Below are 19,024 nucleotides of genomic sequence, written 5' to 3' on the forward strand. Positions count from 1 at the left end.
ATGGAGCATTTTTCCACCAGACCTCTCGTGTCTGTCAGCCATCCTATAAGTCATTGCTGTATTTTTGCCAAGTTTAAGATGTCTGTGGCTCATAACGGGGCCAAGATGTCTACTCTTCATCTTCATGATGATTTGTCCTCGGCTTGTTGGCCTCACTTGCACTCACCCCAATATGGTGCCAGGTAAACAATGGAGAATTTAAAGCTCTCCCTCCACTCGTAAATAATTTCCTGTACATTCCACTGGATGTTTTAAAGAGTCGCTGTGCTAAACTTTTGTACTGATTAGCCCTAACTGCCTTTTGTTTTCAAATTTATGAATGGGAGGGCCATGGACCACGGTCCTTGGGTGTGTACCGACATGAGTGAGACAATCAGAAGTTGGGTGAGGTTCAGGAAAAGTTTTTTTTAAGCAACACATGAATCTCCTGGGTGAAACTTGTAACGTATTGGAGACATTTTGCGTTCAGCTGTTAAACTTGACTGAGAATGTGTTGATGTAGACAAGAGTACGGAACGGAATGTTTTATCATTGCTTCATAGTTTTTAATATGTGCTCTATTAGTATTGGCCATTGAAGATTTTTTTTTAAATCATAATGATCCCCTGGAAAAAAGGGGTCATGAATCCAGAGTGTAGATAGAGTCTGAGGAGAATGTGTGTATGTGCATTTGATCAAAATTATTTTTTTTTAGCAAAGGGTTTTTAAATGCTGAGCAAATCTCAATTATTGGTTATTTTCAGTCTTCACATGAAGCTAATAATCCAGTTTCATGCCCTCACAAAAATTAAGGAACTCATCCATACATTTTCCGCACCGCTTATCTTGCGCAGGGTCACTGGCTGCTGAAGTCTATGCCAGTTGGCTTTGGACAAAAGGCAGACGACACCCTGAACTGATTACCAGTCAGTCACACGGCACACCAAGAGACAGATAGTTTGCACTCTCGTTCACACCCTCACTGAGCTGCCTTCATTGAAGCCAGCAGGACGCATCACTACTCCATCAGTGACTTCCCAAATTTAAAAAGCTCTGTGGACCTCCTACAGTTTATTCCAGAGACCCATTTAAACTTCCTTTGCCAACACTTAAGCCTAATGTCTAAATTACAAAAAGAAAACGAGCAGAGTTCACGTCCCTAATTTTGGAAAGCCCTGAACTGTTTTGTGTTTTTGCCACACACTCATTGGCCTCTCGTGGTCGCCTTTGACCACTGGGTGTCATCCAAGCAATAAAAATACCAGAGCAGCACAAGGCAAGGCTCCATGCTGTATTACCCAACACTGGCCGAGGTCCTCGGTTGTGTAAGAACTTGGGGAATTGTATTTTCAAGAGCAGCGCCACGAGGCGTAAAGAAAACGCAGGCTCTCAAATGAGAAAACTGCAAGAGTGAAAATGGGAAAGAAACTAGAGAGGAGAGGGCTTCCAGTATGAACATCTGTGTCTTTGGACCACTAGGTTCGACCCCCCCCCCCCCCCCTTCCGCCCCTCGCACAAATGTATGGAGGCACTGCGGCACATTGCGCACACTTGCGGGCTGCGTGGCTCAGCGTGGCTCTACGTTCAAAGGGAGAGCGGAAGACGGGAGGAGGGGAAGACTTGCCAAGAGGGAGGGGAGGTCGGTTTCCTTTTCCCCGAGCACACGCTGCTAGAACACACCGGGAGAGAGAAAGAGGGAGAACACACTCTTGACGCAGGCAGGAACACAACGCGAAGGAAAAACAACCGCGTCCGTCGTCAGCATTTCTTCCGTGCAGGGGGACACTTGCGGACTATTATGGGGGCAAAAGAGCGCTCCTGACCGGGCTCGACTTGCCGTGAACCACCGCGCTTGTGGTTCAAGTCTACGAGGAAACATAGGCGACATGTTGAAGGTTTTTTCCGTCTTGAGCTTGCGGTAGGATGCGTCTCTCAAACCAGCGGCCCTCACTGTAAAACGAAGAGGGGGAAAAAAGAGGCATATTCCTAATGGACATTTTGGCGGTAGGCAGCCATTTGTTGTGATCGCTGCTCATTTATTTGGTTTGTTACAATCAAACATAGCATAGGCCTCTTTTGAAGGCGGCGTCACGGTAAACAGAATGCGCTATATTTGAATATTTTTTATTTAGAGTGTGTTCCACAGAGCCTCATTAAAAGGCCTATGCATTTCTAACAACTTAATTTACCCTCCCGTTACAAGCACGTAGTGTGAAAACAACCGTGGGCCCTCAGATCACCTCACATAGGGGAGAAATTAGAACCATCGTTTTTAAATGTTAATGTCGACCGACGTTGCATCTATCATGCTGCCCGTGTCCCGTGGACTTATGGAACGGGATCGAGATCTTGACGCCCTGGCCGGAGTGCATCCCAACGCGGGCGGCGCTCCCTCTGCTGTTCGGGGAATGAAGAGAGGAGACCCGGAGCCCGATGGACCGACAGCGGCCTCGCTGATCGACTCGACTGGGGCTGAGTGTAAGCGCCCCCGAATGGATGGCTCCGGAGGGATCGGCGAGGTTGGACAGGTGAGGAAGACGCTCGAAAACAGGCCAATATTGGTTCTTTTGCTCGGTCTTGCTTTTGTTTGTGTCGCATGTGAGAGGTCACAAATGGGCCTACAGTAGTTCCCTAACAACAGAGCTGGAAAGTTCTCCACATTTGCTGCTGGGGAATTGCTAATTACCCGGTGCCCAACCCACTATGTCCACCCTTTAATATTTAGGCTATATAAACCTATTTCAGTCGTGCTCACTGAACAAACATTTACTGGAAAATTGTCAAACTAATGAGTTTGTTTATACTACAATCTGTGTTCTAGCAGTGCAGGGGAAGCATGCAATCTCGGCTCTCAATGTAATTTAAAAAACCCTTGGTATCAAAGTGTGGACTTGTGTTTTAGAACGCAAATACACGAATGGTTGCTTGTGATCTTTGAGGGGGTGGTGAGTAGGAGAGGATATTAAAGGTAAACAAAACCCCTCCACTTCTACAGGAGGTTCGGGACACTAGTCAAGTACTCTTGATTCTCCGACACGTCTTGCCCCATTGCTACACTTTTCACCACCCTCCTGTGCCTCCTCTGATCAGCAAATGTCATTGACCCGTTTTCCCTTGGTGTCAGCGTTATGTCAATTTGTACTATGAAATGGTCCGATATGTCTATGAAAGCGGTTGGCAGTCGATCGAGGGGATGCTTTTCTCATCATTATTGTATATTATGTATGTTGGAGTGCTCCATGAGGCTGGAGAAAGCTATTTGCCTGCCATTGGAAACAGCTGTAATTGAAGTGAAGTGGTCTGTTTGTTCCTGCTTGGCAAACTAAATGACTGGTGTTTCATGCAGACCTGCCGCCAGTGAGTGCTGTCAGTAACATAAACGCACTTTAAAGTAGACGTGTGTGGATAGAGAGTGTTTGTGTGTGGGAGAGCAGAGAGGCACAGATCAATAGCTTTAGTCTCTAAAATGTATTGAACGTGAGCTTGTTGGACAGTCCGGAAATGAGAGCTGGGGTGAGGCGGGAGTGCAGACTGGAGAGAGAGAGGGGGCAAGAGTGGGCCACCCTCCATAGCTCCATCTGTGAACAGATTTTCCCTATCACTGGCAGTAAAGAGGCTTTGTTTCCAGCTAATGGGATCACATCTCCTACTAGAGGGGGCTTTATAACCACACTGATCCTTGAAATCCTTATCGAAGGCAGAGCAACACTCATACTGTTGTACGCAAAAACAAGTGATTTGTGAATCAAATACATGCTAGGTATGAGACTTATCTTCTACTGTAGTCTTTGTCCTTTACCAATGTGCACATCGGCACACTTCAGCCAAAGCTCAACAATCATGATTTGGATGATCATAAAATTAACTAATAAATCACAAAAAAATTCCATAATTAATTGCGATTAATCACATTTTTCAACGACTATTTTTTGTGAAGCTTGTAACACTTATTTACTTGAATAATATTGTGGAATGAATATAAAATCACCAAATATGAAGTATATTTTAATCCAAAGACTGTTCAAATAGCTTTGTTTGATCCTTCAATACGATCCAAACAGGCATCTTTACATGCATTTCTCTTCGAAACAAACAATGCATATTCAGTACATTTAGTTCTGCCCACAAGCACCTCACTCCAGCAGTGTTGGTTTGAGTAGTTTTGTTCTGAGTTGACGCTCTAAGGATGTACAGCTAATATGTATGTTATTTGAATTTGGCTTTGCAAAATATGCAAATTGTTTTTTTCTTTTAATCAAATCAAGCTGAGTTTAACTGCGTTAAAATATTTAAATGCAAAACTGTAGTTTTTTTGTATTTATAGATAGATAGAGCACCTAATAAGGTCTTGCCCGGATTGACAGCACTGAGGACAAATGATTTGAGTGAGACATGATTGTACACGGATCACCCTTCTGTGGACTTAGGTTGGCAACCTCTGCTCGAGAAATACGGTAGCCTTGCTATGCTTTGAGGCTGTAATTTCTTTTTCATTTTTGAAAGTTTTCAATAGCTGACAGAGATGTTGTTTGAAAAGACAAATGTGAACATTAACTATTGTTAAAACTGTGTAAAATATTCTGTGATCATGTTTCTAAGACAGTTTCACATTGAGTATTATAATGCTGCATGGAGCTGAGCTGACATTCTGTTCCTCAGGCTACATATGTGATTGAGACAAAATCGACAGCGCCGCTTCTGGTAGCATTCAAGTAATTCATTTTGACTAATTCGATTAAAGTCGTAAGACACAGTTAATCTAATCGCTTCTTGTTTTGCTGTTTATTGTAATGCTGAGCCCAATTGTAGTTTCAAATATGCAATACATTCCAAGTTCATTTTAGATATATTTTAGGAAACAAGTCAAGTATATATGCTTATTTTTATCAGTCGTGCAAAAACACAAGACTTTTTAAACCTCATCATATTTTCCCCACTTTTGTGTGTGTGTGTGTATACATTGAGGTCTGACCGATTTAGATTTTTTTTTTTCAGTCAATTTTGATATTCAGCAGAAAAAAATATGTATACGTGTGTATTTATTTTGTAGATATCAAGTGTGAATGTTATTTTGTATCAACCTTTATTTGTTTTTCCGCTTCTGAACGTCATTTCCGTTCAGTGCTGGGGATTTTTGTCCCGCACGCAACATGGGTCATGTTGGCGAGGAAGAAGGGATTTTTAAGACAAAACAATGCTTTATTTGTGTGGAAGCTCTTTGGATTTTGCAAGATAAGAAATCGTCTTGACAAGACGATTGTCGTGTCTTTGCAAATGCCTAGCGGAATATATTAACACGGCAATTTTTCCCCACATCTCGACAAGCGCCATGGCATAGCAAACGGCAACAAACCTGAATGAATCAACAGCGGCCTCGGTCATAAATCTCATCATGCTCAAATAATTACTTATCATTGAGTAAGCACGTTTTGAGATCAAATTGTTATGTGTGCATGGCTAATAAATGAGGTCCATTGAGAGCATGCAGAAAAGTGTCTTGCTGCCGGACATGCAGACTAGCGGATATTCTTGAAAAAGAATATGCAATCTTTTGGCAAAATTGTTACATGAAGTTGTTCTTCATACAGAACCATCACAGCAGCAGGTTAATTTAATATCAAAGTCAGATCACTTCGGAAATGATGTATATTTGAATGGAGGTAAGTACTGGACAATGGCGCAAGAACTTCCAAGAGTGAATCTAAGCCTGAATTTAATCAGCAAAACTACTGCCGAATTTATAATTATTTTGAGATAGTGAAATCGGCTATTGAAAATTTGCTGATCGATTAAACGGTAAGGCCCTAGCAATAATATAGAGGGGGTTTTTTTCTCCTTAATTTTGAGTACAAATGTTATCCTAAAATTCAAGTATCCACTTTTTATGTTTAGTACTGCGATAGCCACTAAACATCATGTTTTGGGAATTAAATTTGGTTCTAAACAGTTTACTTTTAGCAGCGGCCAAAATCCAGTCACTGAAAGTGTGTTTGTTGTGATAACGTCAAAAGTATGTGGTGTGGACTGATGCAAAACAAACTTGAGGTTGCCGTTTGTAAGCTTAGCAGATAAGCGCTCTGTGGACAAAACACATGCGCGTTGCCTCTGTCGAGTGTGTGGCATGGCCCGCTTTAGCAGCGATGCAGGATGACTGTCAGAACAGTCAAATATAGTTCTTAAGAGTAGCATTCCCAAGACACGATAGGAATAGATATGAGCTCTACGACCAAATTAGATGCTTCAGAGGCATTTGCACAGCAACCACCTGAGAGGAACAGGGGTCATGTGTTCAAGGCGTTGGTGAAGCTACGAGAAAAGACGGTGGGAAGCGAGGCCTAAAAATGTGAGCGGTGTATGAGTCACAACATTCTCAACCCATTTATTCTCAAAACAATTACCCTCGTGCTAAGATTACTAGTATAGACACTGATTAATCATCCTACGTGTGTACTCCTCACACTTGCTAATGTTTGCTAAAACTCTTTTTTTTTTTTTTTTTTTTTTAGGTGAAACATTTTCTAGTGCGCAAGTTGTTCTTTTTTTTAAGTGCAATATTTTTTAGTGTGCATGCTTTTGACTACAGCCCTCAAATAAAAAAAAATGAAATTATTCGGGAGAAAGACATACTCTTGCCATTAAATCATTTTCTCTCCCTAAATATCTTTGTCAGTCTATGTTGGTAGCTAAATTAATTGATAATAAAAAAGAGCACTTGAATGTCGTTTTGAGCTGAGGTTCTGTGTTCGTTTCGCGTCTATGGCATAAATTTTGTCAGTGGAAAAAAAAAAATGTAATGTTTGACATTTCACTGAGTGAAAGAGTACAATAACGCCCAATGCCTCCTTTTTAATTTTTTTTGGGCAGTTTTAACGGCAAAAAGTATAATGTGTTTTTTCTTTTGCGTAATTTGCAAGCAAATCTTATTGAGACTGATGCTGATACACACTCCATATCGCCCCCCTTCTCTTTCCTTCTGGAAATCAAGCACATGACTCCACTCATGTATGAGTCATTGTTTTTGCTCCCTTAGTTTCCTCTTGTATTTCTATCTTAGGTTGTCTGATTTATTTTTTTTTATTCCAAATGTTTAGTCTTTTGACAATATATTATCCACTAACTGATAAATGTCAGTTAGTCCTTTCATTATTTGTCATTTGTATTCTTATTTTGATCTTCTGGCCTTAATTCAAAACACAGTTATACTTTATTTATGTTATTCAAGCCTCAAAAAGGCGTTTCATTATTTAGGGCTTCTACCTCCCAAAGCCAGTTCACTAAGTGCATTTTTGGCTCTTGGATTGTATCACTTTTTTTTTTTTTTTTTTTCAGTCACAGACGCACTTCCTGTTTCATTAGCTAAAGCTCCTGCATTGGGAAAGTCATGCTCAGTTTTAGTGAAATGGCCCCTTGGGGGGGGTTCAGTGTGAGATGGCTACAGTACTAATCAGACCAGCTCAAGCTGTGATGCACACAGAGCAGAGTGTTTCCCTTGGGGCATAGCAGGCAAAGGGACATTAGTTCCAGAAAGAAAGATGACAGAGGAAGGACAGAGGAGAGGAAGGATTGTTTTTTTTAAATCTAACAAGGAGAGGAAAATCAGTCCCTCCAAAGTGTTTTTTGAACTCATGCCTTTTTAGTGATGTAGCATAAGTGTTATGAGGGTTGTATAAAATGACGTCACTACCTAAATTTCAGAGAGTACATTTTACTCCAATAAGGCTACACTTGGTCGTAGTTTAAAAAGAGTAAAAATTAAAATTGGAAGAGAAAACATTTTTCAGAGTCAGTTTTACTCCAACTATTTTGACTGTGTATGAGAGAATTTGCCTATCCCATCTAGGTGGGTTGAGCATTAAAGTTTCATGATCATTGCGAGGACTCTATGGAAGTACCTGTAAAGGGAAAATAAACATCTCTTGTAAATTTGACACACCACATTAGAGTGTTGTTAACATCACTGCCAAATCTCAATTATTAAAAAAAATCAACAAGTACTCAGTAAAATTGCGAGATAAATTTTTATAGAGCCACAATGTTTTTTCCTCTAAGTTGTAATTAAACATTTTGGAGCCCAATTGCCTCACCCAGCCACTCGAGCAGACGTAAATCTGAATGGATCAACATTTCTACAATCATGAGTCTCTCATCAGTGTAAAATCTGAGTGACTAATTTTTGTTTTCATCAAATAAAAGTTGATTTTTATTGGTTTGGAGTCCAATTAATCGACTACTTTGAATAAAAGGTACCTTTTGAATATTTGAAAAATTTTATTTAAAATTTTACTCAGTTTATACTGGAGCCAAATATAATCTTTTTAGAGAAATGTTTTTACAATTAACTAGATGGTCTTAAATCTGCTCATCATTCATGTCTTGCGTGATTGAATGTAGAGATTCATCTGAAAATGGGGAAAAATTATGTTGTTTCGACATTTTGTTTACCTGACAATGTCATTTTGGACCCTGTAAATCAGTGGTCTCAAACTCACTTTCCTGCATTTTTCCATCTCTTCCTACTGCAGCAGGATCCTTATCAGGCTCCTTCAGAGCTTGCTGATTATTTCAATCAGGTGTGTTGAAGGAAGGAAAGTGGCCCTCGAGGACCGGAGTTTGACACTCCAGCTGTAAATGAAACATGGGTGTCAATGTGGATATTTGCACGATTACCAGTGATCTTTAAATCCATAAAAAAGTAGTCTTTAAAAACTGAGAAAATGCATGTTAAGGCCAGTTGTGTGCAAGTACGTCATTGTGTTCTGTGGCATTACTTCCCGACATGAAATCGTTGCAGTTCGATGTATCGATTTATTTTCCTAGGAACGGAATGCAATACATTGATCTGTGCTCGGCAGGGTGGCCTTCCCGATTAAATATAATATTGTTTTAACAGGTAATCAATTGATCGTACCAAGACATAACGCATAGGACTTCAACACAGCAAACTAATGATAAGAATGTTAAACATTACCTCGAGGTCTGTCTGTAACCTCATTGCTGCATGCCAGCAGAAATACAACATCATGGTGGATGGTAGATAAGAAACGAAGCTATAAGAAACTACGAAACCACCATTATGGTCCTAATAAACGCAGCATGGGGCTTGCAGTGTCATCTCAAGTAACAAAAAAAATGCATGCACCTAGTTACAGCAAGGAGTTTGTACTAATTGCAGCATTGCTTCTTCTAAGAATGCCTTCCATGCGAAAATAAAATTGGTGCTGCGTGAAATCCTTTATTGAATTGCAAACCAATCAAAATTAATAAAAAATCGAATCAAGTCCGACCCTTGTGTACCAAATCAATTTTGGAAATTTGAATCGATACCCATCCCTACGTGTGACCCTGTTATTTGTGCTCACAAAAATGTAATGTGAACATTCTTGGGATTAAAAAAAAAAAGTCCATTGATCAAGTGCTAAAAAAGCTTGTTAGCAATTTACTTGTATTAGTCACTATTTGTCATTGAAATGTTTTCAAATGCTAACCACCCCAAAATACCAACATTCTGTAATGAAAGACAATTTAATGCCACAAATTGTTTTTCTAAAATGTAATTACTGTACATTGGGGCAAGCAGTAGTCGTAACAACTGTAGTGTTGTGTGTGTACTTTAGGGGTGAGTAATGCTCGGCACATGCTTGGTTAGCATTTGGACGCAAGTTTTAACTTGCGTTGGCTGTTTGCTAGTGTTCTCATTTACAGTGGATTGTTTATTTCACTCTCTGTACTGTTCTATAAATGTCCAAAAGTGCACTAGCAACATTTCCCCCTCTTCACTTGACTCAAATAAAAGGTCAAAGTTAAAAAAAAGAAAAAAAAAAAAATCTACCAATTATTTGTAACTCCAGGAAAACCGGGGCAGTAAAAGCCAAGGTCCCACTATCTATGTCAATAAATATAGACGGGGAATTGTATGCATTCATGCGTGAATGCTCAAAGGTTAATAGTATTGATTAATTTTTTTGTTCTACAAACATTTTTTAAATGTCTGCTGTTGTTTCTTTCAGAATAATGACCCGCTGACCCTTGGTTACCATGGATACCCATCTCATGGTCAGGTAAGGATCCAGATATATCCAGATATATGTATATCAAGCATAAACTAAAATAAACCCAAATTTTATTAACTGAAAGTCATATTCTTACGTTTTATACTACTTGATTGAAGCTCAAACTGTAATTTGAATAATGTAATGAGGGGAAGGGAAGATGTATTGTATTTCCCATCGTTCTCTTGTAACATCCAAAACAAAAACAGCTATCCTCTAGTTTTACCTTTTATTTTTCTATACCATTGCATATCTGATACATTTTGTTATAAAGCATCTTTGAGTACTCTGAAAAGCCTTCAAATAGACCAATTATTGAAGAGTGTGTGTGTGTGTGTTTATGCTTGTAAAGTGGCCGTCTGTTTCCTTGTGTTCATATTAGCCTACTGACTGTTATTAGACGGCTCAGTTGATATGGTTAATCCTTCGATCATCCGCCATTCATCCACTCATCCTCTGATGCGCTACCCGTAATCCTCTCCTCCCTCCCCCCACCCTCTGCCATCCTCCCAAACCTCTGGCTGCACTTCATTCTCATCTTAAGCCTTTACTCGAAACCTTCTTGTTGGTATGATTTCTCTCTTGGGCTGCTCGGATTATTCACATGGCTGGCAGCCAATTAGCCACTTTTCATTTTTGCTGCATGGTGATGAGATGATACTGCTTTGAACTATTTCCACCATAATGATGATGTTCCAATGAGAATAACAAAGAAGGCAAAAGAGTTGCCTGCTGTGAACTACATACGTGTGATAAATTATGGAAAATCATGAATAAATAAATGGAGAAGCTGTGGCATCCACACAGCACAGAGTAGCAACTGGATGTGAATTACAAGCAAAAAAAAAAAAAAAACCAATGGGAGATGGATATCAAAATCCGAATGATCTTCCAACATCCATGACACATTTTAGGACAAAAATGGATCCGGCTCTGAGAATACGGATGTTGTTGTTTGTGCGAGTACCTTTTCCTGGAATAATCTTTCATTTCCAACACGAAAAATGTTTGATTTCTTTTAGCTTTTCGATGGTAAAATATAAGCCCCCAACGGAGTGGTATGTTTTGAAGTGTGTCGGGGAGAGCTAAACACACACTATCAATTATGAAACGTCACGTCCGAGTAGAATGGGAGGAAAACAAAATGGAAAATGGAATCACACCTCAGTGTACTGTCATTTTTTTTCTAACTGCTTAATTTTGTGTTTCCCAACCTTTATTGAGCAAAGGCACAGATTTTATATTAGAAAAATAATAACGGCACCTAACCATCAAATGTCATAATAAGTTTAGATCCTGAAATGATGAGTATTTCGTCAATGTCCTCACAAATGTACTAACTTAGTGTGCAATGTATAATATACAGTCGTCCCTCGCTACTTGACAGTTAGTTTAATGCAGATTCATCACAAACATTAGGGTCACTCTACGCCCGTGCACTACTCTGAGAGTTTGTGTGTGTGTGTGTTCTGAGAGGCAGATTGCGCTCCGCTCGCATTAATTTCCTATCACAGCCCTTGTTGCAAACCAATCAGCAGCTTGTGCTTAAACTGTTTCCATCTGAACTGCCTGACGCTTTGGCGCACCTTGTCACCTGTTGGAGCGCCTTGAGTGCGCCACGGCACTCCTTTTTTGGTGCACGCTGAAAAACCGAAGGGCACATTTCAACAACATTCTGAGTTTGCCCAATCTTTAGCTAATGCTAAATGCTATTGCTAGCTTGGTTGACAGTCAACAGCTGTAAACACCAGTTTTGCCTACTTTCTTACTCACTATTTTCGGAGCCTTCTCCTTCTTGGCTCAGTCTCGGCTTTGTGTGTGACGTAGTAACTACATTCTTGACAACAATTGGCTGTCACAATGCGCTGTGTGTCTTGCAGTTACAATTTAGCGACTCGAGAGAATGTGCTCGTCCCCACTCGCGTCGTCAAGCGCGCACTGATTCACATGCATCAATGTGACATGCATTGACTTTATATCTTGTCGCATCGCGACAATAGTTCAATTTGAGTTTGTTCTGGCAGTGGCATCAGTCTTAGTAGCGGAAGCAGCTAACGCTGGCTATGGACGTGGCATACATTCCCATCTTATTTGGTTATTTTTGCAGACTTTTGTTTTTGTTTAGTTTTTTTGACTGTTTTGTCTGTACTAAAATATAAATAGTACAGTTCACTGAAGTGTAAAACACCCTATCTTGGGCTTTCCTTTCCATCACCTAAAGCCAATCAGACCAATTTACTTTTGGGAAACTGAAGTGCCAACTAGCCGTTGATGGGGACAAAAGGCTATGAGGAAGACAAGCGTGGCGTGCAGAAGATGTTCCCACATTGCGGAGGTGCTAAACTGTCAACAGTGGTGTGAAGGTGATGTGATCAAAGACTCCTGAAGGAAGAGCCTGGGGAGCCGCTGAAGCTCAATGTGTGAAGAAAGATGTGCTCTGCCTGTTTGATGAAATGAACAACCCTTAACTCCTCCATTACATCCATGCGCCGTTAATGGCTTTATTTAGGCATTATAGAATCCTCATTTGCATGTGCGTTGAATTTATTTATTTATTTTTTTTTTTTTAATTGGTTGATTCGCTGGTCACGTAGATTTGAATCTATTTCTATATCTGGCCCACTTTTTTTTTTTTAATTTATCGAAAAGATGTGATTGTCTTCAGTGAAGAAATAATGGATGTGTGTTGCAGCTTTGATTTATTGTCTGTTGGCATAAGTGCTTGGCAGGGAATTGATATTGTAAGCTGTAAATGACAGCTGGCTCGCTTGTCACTTCAGATTGATGTTTTTTTTAATATTTAACACAATTGAGTGAGGATGCAGTACAGTAATACTCTGCTGCAACTACAACTGTAATGATAAACATTATTAATTTAATAGCGCTGTGACTGTCCAAAGTATGGTCCATCTTCAATATTACCTCGTTGCCTCCCAGCTTTGACGCAGATGCTGAAACGGGAAAAAAATAACAAGCCAAGCTCCAAAAGGGTTTGGAGGTGGGGCGGCATTTTAGTACGGATGTAATTTTTACATGTAAACCTATTATATAAGTGCCAATGTAATGCTCATACAAGTGTTTAATCAAAAAATGTAAAAATAATAATCGAGCTATAAGTTAATTAGCGTGAAACGGTAACATTTTTGCTCATGGTTATCGTCTTGTCAGAATCCAATACCAGTCCATACCAACTCATGGTTTATTTTAGTTTATTTTAGCTCTTAACATGGTAAAGAAAAATTGAGCAAGCTTTTGCTGAGTTGGACTTGTTTTACAATGTGACTCCCATGTTATGCAAGCATGTGAGCGTGCTCTATGGCTTAGTGCGGTTGTAAATGTTCTCGCCATCACAGGCGTCGTGTAGAACATCTGCTTGGGAATTTGTGACCTCGCCGACCTGCTAACATTTGTGCATGAGCCCTAAAATACTGTACAAGTCCTGAGACAGTGAGGGAGAGCAGTTTAAGTTGTGATGTTTTCACAGCTGCTTCTTCTTTGTTTGCTGTGTGGGAACAAATACTATTGCTGGAGTTTAGTTGGGGACCTTTTCTGCCTTATCTTCTTTTTGGCCTAGTATTAGTAAAACTCTTTCACTACTCATCAGTGGTGCCCGGCATGTTGATGCACGTGCTACTACACTGAAGACTCACAAATCAAAATTCTGACTTGTTGTTGTACTGTAAAAATTAAAAACCTATTATAAAGCAATCATTTAAAGATTTGTGCGAAAGCAAAGTGCAATTATGAAAATATTGGAGAACCACTGCATTAATTTGAGAAGAAAATGGATTGTGTGGAAACCCGTATCTTCTTATTCAAGATTAATCTTGTGGTTTTCACAATCGAAAAGTGTTCTTCGAGTGACCACGATCTAGTTAAGACTTGATCAACAGCGCCATTACTGAATGCAACTGAGTGGTGCACTCTCCACTTTGTTGTCATGTTGAAATTATTTGCAAAACTTAACAGCGGTAAAGAATATTGGGATAAGTAGTTTGTCATCTTAGTGGCACTATATCCCTTGCCACTGGGAAAATAAAACATGGAGCCTGCATTTGAAGGCTTAGTCCAAGTGGGACAGCCTTTGCATGGTGTTAAGACATCCACTAACGTTTAATATATTGCTTTGAGTGTTATACTAAATTCATTTTTACTTTAGCTAGTAGATGCTTTTCCAGATTTGTTTTTGTTTCTGCTTTGTGGAGAGAGAGCGAGAGGAGCGAGATTTTGCTCTCCCACTGGTGCTATCAGTCCCGGTTAACTCACCTACATTTGAGAAGGAGACTGGTGCTAGAGTGAGGAAAAGAGAGAGAGGTTAGTGGGACTATTCGATGAAAAGAAAAGGGGAGGGGCAAGTTTGCAGGTATGGCAGAGTCAGGGGGGTGGGGTTGTTTTTAGGGGGTGGGTAGGTTGTCTGTTTGAGAGAGTAGATAGAAACGATGAGCAGGCAAGGGCACAGCAGCAAAACGGAAGGCTGCATGTAGAGCGAAAAGAGGGCGCGAGTGGGAGAGAGAAAGACAAAAGTGAGAGAGGCGAGGGAGAGGGAGAGAAAGTGACAGGGACAGAGGCTGGAGGAAGAGGAGGAGGCAGTGAAGGAGGAGGAGGGGGGAGCTGTCAGGGCAGACCCGGCGAGCGGGGGCAGAGAGAGGGAGATTTTGAATCTGTGAGACAGACAAGAAGAGACGGAGCTGGTGAGGTGACACGGGCTCGGTAGAGGGAAAGCGAGCAAGCGAGGCAGCGTGACAAGAGGAAAGGAGTGAGAGAGGAGGAGGAGAGACGACAGTGTGGTGTTGCTCAGAATACGATGATGGGACTCTACTATCCTTCCGTGTCGTCGGTGAGTGTTTATCCTCCCTGCTGCCTGTGCTTGTGTGTGGATGCTTGATGACTCTCTTTGCGAAGGCTCCCGTGTGTGTGGGTACGCCACCGTCTCCGGGACTGTCATCAAGCATGACGTGCTGATTAATGACTAACAGATGAGGACTCCACTTGACCCTTTCACTCCAGCGCGCCGCTCATTTTCTTCCCTGCGTTGACCAAAGTTGCCATTTGAAATGTTTGCGATGGTGAAACGCTCGAGTGGCAGTGGATGGTAACGCTGTTGTTGTGGCATCTGTTCTGCCGCCCAGAGCTAGAAGCGCACGCAATGTGAACATCAGAGCAGTTTCTGCCCGAAATTATTCTGCCATGTATTATGTATGCTCAGAGGAATCTATGAGATCGGTACAGTGCAGTTGGCTGGAAGCTGCGGATCTCCTCGCTGATAAACTCGGCACATGGCTGCTGGGCTCTGAAAGCAATAAAGGCGGGGGAGTGTGGGGGGGTGTAAAAGTGGTCTTTATTACCCTTGCAGCTGTCTGTGTACATCACTCTTGCCTATGAGCAAAAGGGACAGGCGTCCACAGGACAGTTGCTCTCCCTTCTTGCACTCCTCTTTTGGCTCACGGCACATCTTCAATAACGTGTGCCGCATGTACTTGACGTAAAGAAGAAAAAAGTTGGGAATGTTCATATCATTTCAGTTGTTATGAGTTAGAAGTGTGTGTATGTGTGTGTGTTTCCTAATTCAGTTTCTCATCGCGTGTGTGCTCCTCTTTCAGCTCTACCTTGCTCTCTTTACTGTTTGACCTCTTTTCTCCCTCCTCCTGCTCTCCCCCGGGCCTTGGCAGCTGTTATCTCAATGTTTTCCTTTAAGAGCCCCTGGAAGAGGGGGATGGGGCACACAGAGGAGAGAATAAGAGAGGCTGAGCACAAATTGATTATTTGGGAAAAGGTGACGGGACACCCCCGGCAAGGGAAGCCTGCTGGATGATGAGGCTGACATTATGTAGGGATGACTTGTTCAGGATGCAGTTGGCTAGGAGCGAGTTTGCTCCTTTTGAGAGTTTATTTTTTTGTAATGCTGACTTTGCCTTTTTGGGGGGATAATTTTCCGGTGCAATCCAACAAAATGTGATCATTTTCGCCGTTTTGAGCCTGACAAAGTTTAAGGTGACTGGCTGCACTGCTGAAATATTTTCTCAAGCCCCACCTATGCCCTAAAGCAAGGGAGAGACTCCTACCTGCTGAAAACACACACAGGCAAACGTGCATACCTACCCCCCCCCCCCCCCCCCCACACACGCACACTCTTCCTCCACCTCCAAATCTTCTTATCGATTCTTTGCAGGGTTAACAATAATGGTCTTTAAATGATCCCAATGAGCCGTGTTGCCGTGGCAACAAGATGAGTCATTCATTTTGCACAGATTGTTAGATGGTTCGAGGCGTGAGGGAGACCGCCGATCTCCGAGCAATGTTAGATAAACACCTTTGCTCTTTGCCTCGGTTTTTTTTTCTGAAGGAGAGGGAATTGGCTCCGGTTGCCACGGTGCAGCATAAACGCTTATGCCTCCTTTGCAGCAATTTGCTCCCTAATTGCTCCGAAAGCGCTCGCAGTGATGCATCTGCGTGCCTTTGAAATGGATCGGGGTTACCCTCGCTGACTTGTCTCATGGTGCCAATGAGAACACTGCCCTGGCGCTCGTTTTGTGTACCTATTTGAAACAACGCGGGGCAACCTGCTAACATTATCATATCTAAATACGACTACCTATATGACTCTGTAGTGAAAGAGGCGAGCAATGATGAAAGAGTTTGTTTGTTCACCTGCTCGTGTTTGCTTTGAGGTGGCGTTCAGCTATTAATAAGGATTAAAAGAAGACAAATAATGACACTGGCTTTTTTGTTTTCCTGTGTTTACCATTCATACGTTGCTGCAGTGGAGCCCAGCGGACCATTGATACGCACGGAGGCGGGGGTAGCTCAAGTCCGTGATGGGGTGTGTACAGGCCTGCACGCATTTACAGTAGAAGAAGGGGGTGTCTTCAGATTCTAACCCTTATAAGGAAAGAACTTGGGGGCGGATAGGGAGGGGTTCGTTTGACGAGCAGACATGTTACCCTATAAGGAGACGCAGGAGCCAGTGGGAAGGCGGGCTTGGATGTTGCTGAAATGCTGTTGCTATGAGGCAAATGAGCTTGATTGACTCGAATGGGGACGTCACGCATGCGAGGGTCCCGTCTGGATTTTATGAAGCGTAAAGAAGCGAAGCGGCGAGTGTGAGGAAAGGGAGAACGGCGGCATGTGGGGGGGAGGAGGAGAGAAAGTGATGTAGGATGGGGGTGATGTGGGATGGAATAATTAAATAAGAGGGTGTCTCCTGGCTCATCGGTATGCTGCAGACACGTTGTAAATGCTTTTCCAGCTGTTTGCAGCCTTGGTAGCGACACTGAAGCCAAAGGCCAAAATGGGAAGTTAACCCTTTGTAGGGCACCCATGGACATGAAAGTCAACATACCAAGTAAAGATAATTACAGGCATGTAAAGTATTCAGACTGAAGTGAAGACTATTCATTATTTTTAGGGAAAAAGGAAAAAAAAAAACCCTGCTATTCTCTTAGCATGCTACAACTCGATTGAACAAGGGAAGAGGTTTTAAACATGTCATTTTTAATCAATCCAGAATGCAACTATTCATTTCCTTTTTCGGGTTAAAGTAGGTTCATGTGTGAGGGCAGCGTGGCGTCAATCTTGTGAAATTGCAAACATATTGACATGCTGACTTTTCCAGCTAGTGGGACTTCACTCCATTCACTTTCCGCCTGGTGTTGCATCGCAGGTACATTTGAATATTATAGAAAGTTACATTTAGTTCCGTTGTTCAATTTATACCTAATTCCTGTATTTAAAATGATTTGGATTATATAATCTTATTTTTTAAGATAGTGAGTTAAGTTTTTTTTATGTCAGCCCTACTAATAGAATTTTAAAAATGAAATATTCAGTGAACTATTTCACTGTAGGATTACGATTGAGAAAACCATGCTTCCACAACACGGAAAATCAGGCTTGCATTTCTACTGAGAGGTGTGAAGGTTGTTCTAAATTGTTTGACATCCTACCATATAATTAAAAATAATAAATGCCCTGCACATCTATAGACAAAAAAAACAGATCCGAATCCTCCTTTGCTTGTCGTTGTTCCCATTCGGTTCGTTCCATTTTAACGCGAGCGAAGTCAGACAATTCTGTTCATTGTACGGCCATGTTTACTCTTCACAAGCACGCGAAAACAACCTGGAAGCACAACACTGCGGAAGAAGTGGTTCAGCTAAGATGACTTTTGCCCTTTCCAATGGAACCCAGTCGAAGCATACTGGAATGAAGTGAACGCATCGGATTTTGCTGCTTGCTGGAATTCTTTTTCCTGTTTGAACACCCATGTAGGGTATACTCGGTAACTACATCAACCTAAGACTATTACTTTGGGAACTGTGCCTACTTCCTAAATATAAGGAAAGAAATAAAATAAAATCAACCAATTTAAATTTTGATATACTAATTAATGATGCATTAATTAATGGCCCAGCCAAGTAAGACCGTCAAATATCATTCGTCACATGACATGAAGAATGATGCTGCTCTGCCTTTCCCGTGTCAGCCTCTCCGCCCCGCTCGTCATCCCGTAGTGCGGCGCTGACTTCTGTGCACGAGCGTATTTTATAACATGCCTCCTCAGACTCACTTGCCGCTGCCAACTGACCCGAAAGTAAGCTAGCTACATCTACCGCTCTGAGTCGCTTGCTTTGCCTGATCAGGGCATCCACTTACACAAGCCTTAATGCCCTAACGCCAGGGGAGTGTATGTCCACGCCGATATGCACCCAAGATGGACACAAACAAAGCATGCACAAATCTGAGTGCTGACACAGATGCCCACTCTAAAAAAATTCCCTCTAGACGAATGCCCTCTCGCTCTTTTATCCAGCCATCTATAGATGTGAACCACAAAGGCTGTTCAGTCCAAAAAAAAAAAAAAGGGCTCGGCCGTTACTTGATGGGTCAAGAGCATTTTCTTCAAGAGCAGTATGCAGGCACACAGTATTTTTATGGCTTGTGGGTTGTTCACTTTGTGCTTCAGGTAGTAGAAATAGCTGCTGAGATGCAGCTAAAAT

General features: G+C 41.6%; 1 protein-coding gene across 6 annotated transcripts in view; it reads left to right on the forward strand.

The window, feature by feature from the left end:
* Nucleotides 1–1,509: 1,509 nt before the first annotated feature.
* rbfox2 (RNA binding fox-1 homolog 2) overlaps nt 1,510–19,024 on the forward strand; it is a 35,523-nt gene continuing 18,008 nt past the window's right edge. For 5 of the 6 annotated variants that reach the window (XR_015844628.1, XR_015844627.1, XM_088302304.1 and 2 more), the window contains exons 1-2: nt 1,510–2,507; nt 9,987–10,037. Coding sequence is in view for 4 of the 6 variants with exons in the window: in XM_088302304.1 (XP_088158430.1) it covers nt 2,256–2,507; nt 9,987–10,037 (303 nt within the window). In the remaining 2 variants the exon portion in view is untranslated. Of the gene's footprint in view, nt 2,508–9,986; nt 10,038–14,515; nt 14,866–19,024 lie in introns of those variants that run through there. The other variant, XM_088302307.1, reaches the window with a different exon arrangement.

Source organism: Idiotropiscis lumnitzeri, chromosome 8, assembly GCF_059441095.1.
Source record: "Idiotropiscis lumnitzeri isolate Australia: NSW breed Sydney's pygmy pipehorse chromosome 8, RoL_Ilum_1.0, whole genome shotgun sequence".
In the NCBI taxonomy this organism is placed as follows: Eukaryota; Metazoa; Chordata; class Actinopteri; order Syngnathiformes; family Syngnathidae; genus Idiotropiscis; species Idiotropiscis lumnitzeri.